Source organism: Abramis brama (assembly GCF_963993115.1).
Source record: "Abramis brama genome assembly, chromosome: 22".
Classification (NCBI taxonomy): Eukaryota; Metazoa; Chordata; class Actinopteri; order Cypriniformes; family Leuciscidae; genus Abramis; species Abramis brama.
This window is the reverse complement of record NC_139984.1, coordinates 16,724,164-16,736,277: the sequence shown is the minus strand read 5'-3', so window position 1 is coordinate 16,736,277 and position 12,114 is coordinate 16,724,164. Positions and strand designations below refer to the sequence as shown.

At 36.7% G+C, this 12,114-nt stretch overlaps 1 protein-coding gene across 5 annotated transcripts in view; it reads left to right on the top strand.

Moving 5' to 3' along the window:
* The window catches only part of atp2b3b (ATPase plasma membrane Ca2+ transporting 3b), a 62,753-nt gene that overhangs the window by 25,947 nt on the left and 24,692 nt on the right, over positions 1 to 12,114 (top strand). For 2 of the 5 annotated variants that reach the window (XM_084098020.1, XM_084098022.1), the window contains exons 4-10: positions 2,040 to 2,297; positions 2,546 to 2,671; positions 6,832 to 6,957; positions 9,020 to 9,061; positions 9,627 to 9,791; positions 10,881 to 11,095; positions 11,306 to 11,548. In XM_084098020.1, the coding sequence (XP_083954146.1) occupies positions 2,040 to 2,297; positions 2,546 to 2,671; positions 6,832 to 6,957; positions 9,020 to 9,061; positions 9,627 to 9,791; positions 10,881 to 11,095; positions 11,306 to 11,548 (1,175 nt within the window). Of the gene's footprint in view, positions 1 to 2,039; positions 2,298 to 2,545; positions 2,672 to 6,831; positions 6,958 to 8,624; positions 8,682 to 9,019; positions 9,062 to 9,626; positions 9,792 to 10,880; positions 11,096 to 11,305; positions 11,549 to 12,114 lie in introns of all 5 variants that reach the window. The other 3 variants (XM_084098021.1, XM_084098023.1, XM_084098024.1) reach the window with 2 other exon arrangements.

Here is a 12,114-nt window from a genome sequence, read left to right as displayed (position 1 = left end):
TTAAAATATGGATTCAATTTACATATTAAAACCAGTGTATGAAATGTCAAATGTAAATTATATAATTGAATTTTCATTTTCATTTTGCACCAAACGTTGCACAAATGGTAATTGAAAATGTAAATTTAAAAACAGAAATGCATTGCCATTTTACATAGGCTATTGCATTGTCATTTTGCATAGGCTATTACATTTAAAATCGAATATTGCTACCTAAAGACTTCCATACGTTTGAACCGCGCGACTCACGGAACATTTATCAGCTCAGCTCAAAACACAATGCAGCAGAACGAATGTATTTCAGCTGCTGACCGTCTCAATCACGTGACCAGTACATCGCTGTGAGATCCAGTGAGCATTAGTGATGGGCATTCCGGCTCTTTTTCGTGAGCCGGCTCGTTTGACTCAGCTCACTGAAAAGAGCCGGCTCTTTTTGACTCACAAACGGCTCTTTAAAAAAATTATGTTTTAACTCGCTGAAATTCCACCACACAACTGTGCAACGCGAATATCCACATTTTTAATTGTCCATAACAACCCAAAAACTTGTCTGCTTGCCTTGCACATCTAATTAATGGGCAAAGTTATGATTGACTATTTTTCTTACCTTCTTTTTTTATTTTTTTATGTGGATGTTATTGAGCTTGTAGAAGTTTAGCTCTTGCGTTCTTCTGAACATCTTGCGCGGCAATTGCCGATGTCATTTCTGAGACATATCAGACCATAATCTGTCTCTCTTTTAAATGCCTAGCCTATTCCACGAGTGGTAGGCTACGACTGGCTGTTTTAAAATATAACTAATATCGAAACAAAATAACAATAACGCAGGCATTCTCATCTAAGACACGTTTAGGCCTCCTCCAATAGTACTGACAGCTGGGCATAGCTTGCTGGTTTGCTTAGTGGCAAACTTTTTTCATTTGATTGGTTCAACCGCCACCCGCCCGAATTTAATTCAATTATTAATATTATTTTTCGTCACGTCATCCGCGGTTTATCCTCATATCTAGTGTGTGTGTGTGAGTTAGCTCGGCCCTCCCTCATGCAGTTTAATTGGTTGACATCGCGTGTATGATTGACAGGAACAGAATGTGAGGCTGATCAGACAGTCGAAACAAATGTGTGTGCGCCTTTAGGCCTATAAAATTATGTTTTTGTTGTTTTTTGAATTAGTCAATTATTTTAAATACAATTAAAATCATTCATTATTTCATTATTAGCCTACATAATGATTTAATTTCTATCTATATTTTTAAAAATAGAGTCGGCTCTTTAGATATGCGAGCCGGCTCCCGTCGTTCACCTACAAGAGCCGGCTCTTAGATCCGGCTCATTCGCGAACGACCCATCACTAGTGAGCATCATTCCAGTTCGGTCACGGTGTAGATTTCTCCGATACAAACCGCAAATCTAGTGCCTCGTGATTTAAGCTAGTTTAAAGCCAGATGAAACAGCGCTGACATTCTCAACAACACTGACGCGGAAAACAGGTGCTTTCCAATTCACAAGTGGCCAACATTTAACATGATTTACTCTAGTAAAGCTAACAGAAACCATAGGATTTTGGTATAAATGTAGGATAATCATATATTGTAGACATCAAATGTATTAAAGGAGTATAGTTACAGTATTTTTTGTACAACAGTTTTTGTGCTTTTACTAATGCCCTTAGGCTACTGTTTAAAAAATAAAATAAAATACCATGGTAGTGATCGAGGTTAATTTGTGGTTCATGCGTGGATCCTAAATAAATGAGGGTGTTATAATTTTTTACAGATGTTACTGTTTTTGTTTATGGAATACATTTACATCTGCATTCCAACTCAAGCTACTGTCAAATGTGCATTTAGACAAAACGTGTAGGCTAATATTAATTTGTGAAATGTTCAAGTTTGGCAAATGTTGTTATGATCTGATCATTAAAAAAATCCAGTTTTCTCGTTATCATACCAAACTATTTGACTGCTTAATACTGCTATTGATCAATCAGAATCAAGTATGCCAGACAGCCATGAAATAGCAACCTCAACCCTCTGCAGGTTGTGGGAATGTGTCAGGAGGAGGTGAAGATGAAGGGGAGGCGGAGGCAGGATGGATTGAAGGTGCAGCCATCCTGCTATCTGTCATTTGCGTGGTGCTGGTGACCGCTTTCAACGACTGGAGTAAAGAGAAGCAGTTCCGGGGACTGCAGAGCCGCATCGAGCTGGAGCAGCGGTTCGCTGTGGTGCGCAATGGAAACGTCATCCAGATCCCTGTTGCTGAGATGGTGGTTGGGGACATGGCGCAGGTCAAATATGGTAAGTTTCCTGTTCTGCTGAGCTCAGAGAATGGAATGAATGCTGAGATTAGGCTTAACTCATCTAATATGAGGTGCGGATTAACACAGAAATATATTTAGAGTGATGTTCACATATCCACAAATCACAATGAGAATTCATTTGTTGATAATGTTGTGTAATACAGCATTATTGGTAGGAACAGTGAATGCTTTTTGGGATATTAAGGATGCCCTGCTGATCACGTGATATTTATTTATCTCTCTCAGGTGACCTCCTACCTGCTGATGGGGTCCTGATTCAGGCGAATGACCTGAAAATCGACGAGAGCTCATTAACTGGTGAATCAGACCATGTGCGGAAGTCGGCCGACAAGGACCCCATGCTTCTCTCTGGTAAGCGCCGTGTACATGTGTGGGTCATAGATGTTGAGAGACCCTATATTTAATGGGGGTTTCAGCATCTCAGCCCCCTGAAAAATCACCTGTGATTGTATCCAAGTTTAAAAACTTTAAGGTTCCTTACATAGGCTACAGGTCTGGATTTACCTCATATTGTGACATAGACAAAAGCAAAAAATATGCTGTGACTCGAAGACAAATGCAAGACGCTCTTCACCGCTCCTCAAATACATATACAGTAGTCAACATTTGAAGTGGATCAAAAAGGTTCATCAAAGTTGTCCTGACAAGAACGGGTATTGTTCAAAATTCATGTATAACTTTGATGAAAGGTTTTGATCCACTTCATATGTTGACTACTATATATAAAGTGTTCTTAAAGCTGCAGTCCGTAACTTTTTTGGGTTAAAAATTATCCAAAATAAATGTTTGAGCAAGTACATAACCAGCCAGTGTTCAAAACTATCTGCTTGCTTTAGCTCGATTAAAAACGGTAAGCTTGTAATAATGTTTTTAATTCCAGTAGTACTGGTGGATTTCCGCGGGAAATTCGAGCATGTCTTTGCGTCATTACGTCACATCTGTACACATAAAGGAGTCTCGGCTAGTAGGCTATATTGCGTGTGAGGATGTTGGAAGTGGAGATTTATAGCCTTTTCTCACAGCACTTGATATAATTAAACTTATCAATTTGATGGCGGATCCAGAAAGGTTTAAACGGCAATCACCAGTGACAACTGGAGATTCACCCGTTGTAAAATGCAAAAGTGGCTAGAGAAAAAAACAGACTGCAACCGGGCCCATGTGAAAACAAGGATAAATATCGGAAGGGCTTTTGAAAGGTGGCATGAACTCAGTTCAAAACGGACGCAGAGATGACTTTTTTTCCCGTGCATCAGTATATTGAATAATGCAGTAAATATGCATCTGATTACAGATATGTGTGTTTGTATTTCAAAGAGAACTAGTTCTAAGGAACATTAATTTGTTGGTATGACAATTAGATTTTAGACTGCACAGAAATGGAAACTGAACTACAGGTAGCCCTAATACACATTAAATGTAGTCACGCAATGCTGATGTTGTTAACATTAACGATTTGAGAACAAATATAATTTGCACGGTTTGACGTGATATGATTAGCGATCATTGGATTTAATCAGCGTGATTTACTGCAATGCTTTTTTCCCTTAGTTGGTCAGAACAAACGTGGATGTTACTTACTTGTTCAGATTACATTTTCCAGTGAAAATTCTTATGTTGGTCATACTTCCAAAAAGTAGAATCTGTGATTCTGAATGCCAGTATCCACACCGGCGCGGCGACTGACAGCCGCACGTTCTCCTCAAAACATTGGATTCATCCACGATTTGCCGCGCCGAGGCAAAACCCACGTAAAGTTGATAATTACGCGAATAACTGCAATTGCAGATTTCTAACAGAGATGGCGACAAAGAGGAAAAACTGCGGACTGCAGCTTAAATAAGCAGAGACGCTCCAAACTGCTTGTGAGCTGCACACATTTATAAACTCTATATGTATGTGTTTCTAAATTTGCAATAAATATAATAAATAGTTGTTATTTTTATAGTAACAGAGTGGTGCAGGGATGACATCAAAACCTGGAAGACTAATTCATCCCTGGTTCCCTCGAGATTTTCCTATGGGTTTTTAAAATGTAATTTAATTTTTTTATTACGATACTTCAACGTTTTACTCTACAACATAAATTACACACACTCACATCAAAAACACAAATTTTAAAGCTGTTATGTTTATTTTTTTTAAATTTATGTTTCTAATAAGTAACTAGATAAGAATGTTTGGAGTGTGAGTGTGTGCAGTTTACGTAAAACAAAACGTTCAAGTATCGCTACTCATATTTTACTCATAAATTGAAAAACCCCATTATAAAAACCCATAGAAAAATCTCAAGGGAACCACTAGTGATTTAGTCTTCTGGGTTTTGACGTCATCCCTGCACCATATTCAGTGTGTTGTGGGAATGTTTTTTTTGTTTTTTTTATTCTATTCACTTTATAGTTACTGAAAGAGGTTTTAAATTGTTTCTTGTAAAGAGTGTAGTGTGAACACCAAGATTTTCCAAGTTTTTCGTAAATCGTTTAGCCCTAAAAGGGTGGTTCACACAAAACATTCATTTTGAGCTTTTTCAAATATTTTGATGCACTCCTTAACAAAATCACAATTCTAGAATGATTAATTCTTTCCAAGCTAGCTATTTAATTATATTTTAATATCGCAATATACTGTATATCACAGAAAACATTGGAACGTCAGTTTTTTTTCTAATATTGTGCAGCCCTAGTTCCAATGAAGTTTCGAAATAAAGTTAAACCAAATATATCACCATTACTGATGTACATCTTACTGACAGATGCAATTTTCTTTGATTATTTTAAAAATGGTCAATCATACAATCTCTCGTGTCCTTTAGTCACTTGGATTCCTTAAATTGCTTACAGCACCTTTAAGATTCTATATACCTTTTTAAGGCCTGTTCACACAAGTGTTGATAACTATACCTATAAAGTTTTAATAATAGTCTAATTCTATGAGAACAGGGAAATCCACACCACAGCTATAACAATACCGATAGTTGGAATCACTTTCAGAATGTTTTTTTTTTTTCTCCAGCCAATCATAATCCATCCTGTTCAAAAGAGCTCTTGCATTTAAAGTGGCAGGCGACATAATTGCAGCTTGCACTATAATAAACAGAACGTTACCGTGTGTTGATATGGACGCCGATTTAGTTATCTTTATTACGGGCCGGTAGCAACGAAGTCACTGTGCATTAAAAGTGATGCAGTCATTCATTGTTTATAGGTTGATGCCCATCACTCTACTTGAGACTGGTCACTGACCTCTCTTGAAATGGCTTTGTATTCTGCTCTCGGCTGCGCTCCCTCAGCTGTCAGTCAGCGGGCACAAAGCATGCTCGGAGTATCCGCATTCTATGTGTCAGAATAACTGAGATGCTGCAGTGGCATCCAGATGTTGTTAATTAGATCTGAGAATCTCTGTTTCCTGCTGTGAGCACTGGTGCATGCCCTCTCCCTTCCTCCATGCTATTCTTAGACACTTGGGATGATAACTCCATTCTCTTTATGAGGCCGTCCTGCCCCCATGATGCTATTATTGAATAATATCCCAATGATATTTTTGTGATGTTGATGTATGGAGGCTGTCGTTGTGTGGGGTCTGGAGTCTAAGTCAAATGCTAATGGTGAACTCCAGAAGACTGTCTGTATTTGTAGATATATAGTCACTGTTTAAAAGAAATTGTTGAGAAAATGTGAACATAATCAATTAAAATATGAGTTGCAACAATTTCTGTTGTAATAATTTCCTTTATTAACACTTTGTTTTACCAATTTTAAATTGTTCACTACATGTAAAATGTCTCATTCAGAAAAATCTTGTCAAGGCGATTATAGATCTATTGTTTAAAATGAATTAAAAATTAAACTAAATTATTATGATTATTATTTTTTCAACTACTTCTAAGCTCTAGGCCGTTTCACAAGAAAAGTAAAATGTATTTAATTATTTTATTATTATTATTATTCAATTATTATTCATTTTTATTAATTTAAACATTATTATTATTATTATTATAGAAAATTGTAATTTTATTGTAAGACCTTGAGTTTTGAAAAAAAAAATATTTAAATGTAACTATTGTTACTATTATTATTATTATCATTATTATAAATAAATATTTAGCAAAATTAATATTTTGAAAAAAAATAATGCTATGTAAGTTAAACTTACTATTTTTGTCAATAATAATAAAAATAATTAATTTATTTAGCTCGAGGTCATTTTACAAGAAAATTATATATATATATATGGCATAAATATAAAAGGCATACTTTTTTTCTTACATACTATATAGATTTACATGACTACAATCTTCAAAAGAGAAGGGAAGAACATTATTTATTGATGCTGCACTGCATGCTGGGAGGTCACAAATCAGCAACATTTTTCAGTGTGAAATTGTTTATTTAAACTTGTTCTATCAGGCTAGTAGGAACTCCCTTTGGGGGAAATTTGGTCGGGTCTTTCCAATGTGCTGCAGTAAAATATCAAACATTGTCTATGTCTTTCTCTCATTCTTTGTTTCTCAGGTACCCATGTAATGGAGGGATCAGGGAGGATGCTGGTGACCGCAGTTGGAGTCAACTCACAGAGTGGCATCATATTCACTCTACTGGGAGCCGGGGAAGGGGAGGAGGAGAAGAAAGAGAAGAAAGGTAGGTGTGAGAAGGAAGAGCATCAAACGCCAACCAAAACATACATTGTAATACTCAGAGAAAAACGCTGAGGCTAGTGTAGGATGTTGTGAGAATGACTGCACACTTACACGTTGTGAGTAGCACTACCAGACAGTAGAGAATGGAGATAGAGGGGGTGGGAGATCCTTACATAAGAGAGGGATGGGTTTGATGTGAATGGAGGACCAGTGGGCTTAGAGCCTGCAGGAATATTTATGAATGGTAAGACGAGCAAGAGAGACAAGCAGAGCTCCACTGCTGCAAACTTTATGGCCCGTGCCATGGGTAATTTAACTCGCAGCCATCAGAGAGGAGACTGGAGAGAGGGGAATAGAGAAGGATTAGGAGTTATATTGGAGGAGGCTGATTAATTATTCAGAGAAAGGGAACGAAAGAGAGAAACAGAGAGAGGGAGAGAGAGCAAAGGTTGGATGTGGGTGGATGAAGGATGAAGTGGCGCCATGTTCTGTTACTGTCCCACTGAATCGCTCTACAGTAAATGTGTCATCAGCCACGGACAGACTTATAGCTGCCTCACGATGACAATTGAATTGTCTTTTTTGCAAAAATTGATTTGTAATATTTGATTCTGATACCCGTAATCGTAGATTAGTGTGTACTTTTATAAAAATTCACATGCCAACAGGCCTCTTTTTATTCACAGTTTAAAAAATCTATGTGAATGTATAAGGGATAGTGTATATTTTAGGTGCAATAAGTGGTCAGCAATTATTTTAATTATTTATTTATTTATAATTTTTTTTATCATATTTTTGCAATCTTGTGATTTTTATTACTTTAAATACAAATATTCTATGCTGTGTCTTAAAGGGATAGTTCACCCAAAAATGAAAATGCTGTCATCATTTACTCTTCCTCAAGTTGTTCCAAACCTGTATGACTTTCTTTCTTCTGATGAACACAAAAGCAGATATTTTAAAGAAGGTTGGTAATTAAACATTTTTTTTTCCTACTATGGAAGTCAATGGGGACCATCAGTCGTTTGGTTATCGACTTTCTTCAAAATATCTTCTTTTGTGTTCAGCAGAAGAAAGAAAGTCATACAGGTTTGGAACAACTTGAGGAAGAGTAAATGATGACAGCATTTTCATTTTTGGGTGAACTATCCCTTTAACTGATAGGTCATCAAAACTACATGTATAATTATAATCAATAAAAGAAAAAAAGTATTCAAATTTATAGGCTAAATCAAATTAATCATAATTAATCGCATATATAAATATTTGTGGAGAAAAGCCCACAATATATATATATATATATATAGTTAAAAACACCTCTTTGCTGATAATACACTATACACTAAATTAACTAGATTACTAATTTACAAATTTAACTAGAACATTGACAGCCCTAATAATAATTGTTATACAAGAATTAGGAAAAATCTTTTAGATGAAGCAAAATAGTCTTGCAGGAAAGTTGCACTGCAGGACAGTGATCTCAGTACTTTAAATTTCATACTGTATCTACCTACATGCAACTTTTTTTCAATTTCCCCTTAATACAACATGATCATCATTGATTTCTCTTTTTTTTCTTAACTCTACCACCACCCAATCCTAAAAATTTCCCACGACCTCCCCCCTCCAAACCCGCATTATCCTTTTGTTTCACCATCCAATCAGAGGACAGTAGTAACACACTCACAACAACTATGGCCAAACCAAGCGGCATCACCAATGGTACGTAATCCACAGCCCTGTTGTTTGAGTCCAATGGAGTTACAGAACACCTTCAGCGTAGATGAAATGACTACAGTTAGCACTGTATAGAGACGGATTAGCCCAGAATTGTGGTGTGTATTCACAGGTTTAACATGTTATAGTTAAAGAGCGCAGTTCAATGTGTGTGCCGTTTGTTTGTGTGTCTGTTTTCATAGTTCTGTGCGCTCTCATTTTCCCCACTCAAGAACACTGTGTGCCCTGTCTCTCATTCTGTCTCTGTCTGTCGCTTTTTATTCCCTTGTTCCCCCTCTATCTCTCTCTCTCTATCTCTCTCTGTCTGTCTTTCTCTCTCACAGGCAAGCAGCCAGAGGCAGCTGTGGAGACCAATCAGAATAAAGGTACCACAGGGATAGTAGAATAGATGAATGAAGAGAATGAGGGGTTAATTATTTTCTTGTTGTGGAAAATTTCTGTGGACTCCTCAGCAATGCTGTTGCTGTATAAGGACAGCTACGGGAAATATAAGCGTTAATACCATGTATGCACACATAAAGAGGCAGAAACACACTCTTTGCGTAACGTCACACACTCAACGGCATACATGACGACTGCTTCCTGTGCATTGTAACTGTAGTTCATTGTTTCTGGTGCCGAGGAAAAGCACCCAAACACATTTCGCTGAATAGAACTTGAAAGGGGCGATGCTTTTGTGTTCTGACTCTAACCGATGTCAGTATTTATGCTGTGCTTGTCCACATTTGTCTTGCTTTCCTTCGTTGTGTGTCCAGTGTGTGTGTGTATGGCACTTTGAGCACAACTGCCGAAATATTTGATGTGTGGCATGAAGATATTCAGAGCTTTGAGTCTCGTTCATGCCGGAGGCCTCTCACGATGCCTCTGAGTTGTGACACGACAGATTTGTTGTCCATATGTAGTGACGCTAACTCATGTCCCGCCCACCAGCCAAAAAGCAGGATGGAGCCGTTGCCATGGAGATGCAGCCTCTGAAGAGTGCGGAGGGTGGAGAAGTGGAGGAGAGAGAGAAGAAAAAATCTAGCGTGCCCAAGAAGGAGAAGTCTGTACTGCAGGGCAAACTCACCAAACTGGCTGTACAGATTGGCAAAGCAGGTGCGTGGGACTTCATGTGGCCAATTACGAGGTGATATCATTTGGAAAGATAAATCACCTCACTTTGACACACTCAAACGCTACTGTGCTGATCCTATTGTTTTTTATTTTCATCCTCATACAAATATATATATTCAGTGTTGGAGAATGTTACTTTTAAAACTAGTGTTACAATATTCCGTAACTTCTTAGAAAAGGTCAAATTGTGTTCTGAGAGGAACCACTCGCTAAATGTGTTACACTGTTACTTTTTTACATATTCTCACCATTGATTAATGGAATGGAAGTGCTGATTAATCGTGTTTCTTTGTTCCTTTTTTATGGAAAGTAATGTAAAATTTTGTAACATTTTCTCAGTGTTAACTGAGAGGAAGTACTTGTTAATTACATTGTTACTTTTATGTTACGTTTTCTCACCAATAATCAGGTTAAAGTGCTGGCTGATTGAATTACATTGTTACATTTTTGTGCTACATTTCCTCACTCTTAAGTGAGAGGAAGCACTCACATTGTGTTTCATTGTTACCTTTCATGAAATGTAACACATTGTGTTGCTTTTGTTACATTTTCTTACCATTAACTGATTGGAAGTGCTGACTAAATGCATGACAATTTTACTTTATATGTTAAGTCGGATGTTAAGTTACTTTTGTGCTACATTTTGACCCTGTAAACCGAGAGGAAGCACTCAATAATTGTTTTAGTGTTTCAGTCTTTTTATTGAATGTAAACCATTTTGCTTCTTTTTTTTTACCATTAATTTAGTGGAAGTGCTAACTAAATGTGTTTATTTTTATGGAAAGTAATACAATAAGTTACCTTTTGCATGTGAAAAATTGCCTTTTTAATTCTTGAAAAAAAGGTTAAAGTTTACCCCTATTTTTTTAAACGTTCAATAATAATACATTAAAAATATAAATAAGTTAATCAGTTATTGTGATGTAACTTTGATAATAATAAATTACTTTTTTGGTATTTACAGTCAATAGATTGATTGCGTAACACTGAAGTCATTCTGAAAGCTGCAATCATACATAATATTAATAGAAAATAGTATCCTGAGGATTATTTAGTTGTTGTTTTTTGTAGGTCTTGTGATGTCGGCCATTACAGTTATCATCCTGGTGCTGTACTTTGTGATCGAGACGTTTGTGGTGGAGGGGCGACCCTGGATGCCAGAGTGCACGCCCATCTACGTGCAGTATTTTGTCAAATTCTTTATCATTGGTGTGACTGTGCTGGTGGTAGCTGTGCCTGAGGGTCTTCCCCTTGCTGTAACCATCTCCCTGGCCTATTCAGTTAAGGTGAGAGAGACCAGGTGCACAGTGCGTGTGTGTATTCAGCAAATCAAATGTATTGTAGAGCTAACAGATTACATAAGCAAATTTAAACAAAACAAAGACATTTTTTTCTGGATGTTTTTTTGGTTTATGTAATATTTTAAGCATGTATTGCTTTTGTCAACACAGTTTTTTTTTTCTCATCATCCAAATCTTCTACTGTTGTTAATTCAGAAAATGATGAAGGACAATAACCTAGTACGTCACTTGGATGCCTGTGAGACAATGGGCAATGCCACTGCCATCTGCTCCGACAAGACCGGCACCCTCACCACCAACCGCATGACTGTGGTGCAGGCCTATCTAAATGACCAGCACTACCGGGAGATCCCGGACCCCAGCCAGATCAACCCCAACACCCTAGAAACGCTTGTCAATGCCATATCAATCAATTGCGCCTATACCTCCAAGATCCTGGTGAGAGATTGGATATTGTGAAAATCCTGCTGAAAAAAACTGTTTAAACCAGCCTCAGCTAATTTTAGCTGGTTCAGCCTGGTCGATATTTAAAAAAAAAAAAAAAAATTGTGAAGTTTATAAAAAAAAAAAAAAATGGCAGCTGTGTTTGCCAGATTCTTACCTTAAGTTCATCACAAGTAGCTTTTCCATAAACTGAAGTAAATACTAATATTTAATATATATACTAATATACGCAAATGTAGAATTCTATCATTTTAACTCACGATACTGAAATAATACAATAAACAACATAAAATATAACACTAAACCCAAATGTATCTAACTGATAACAAAAACTAACAAGAAACATAATTGACTAAATAAAATACAATCAAATGCAAAGTCTTGTGCAGGAAATTCTGGGAATATCAGTTTATGGTTTTTCACTGTATAAAATGATTGTTAATTTTTAATTCCAACGTCTGTACATTTAAGTATTTTACTGTAAATTACTTAAAATGTCTTTTTGGATATATTAGAGTTTTTCACCATATATAGTAAGGTAACTCGGCATTAATCAATTA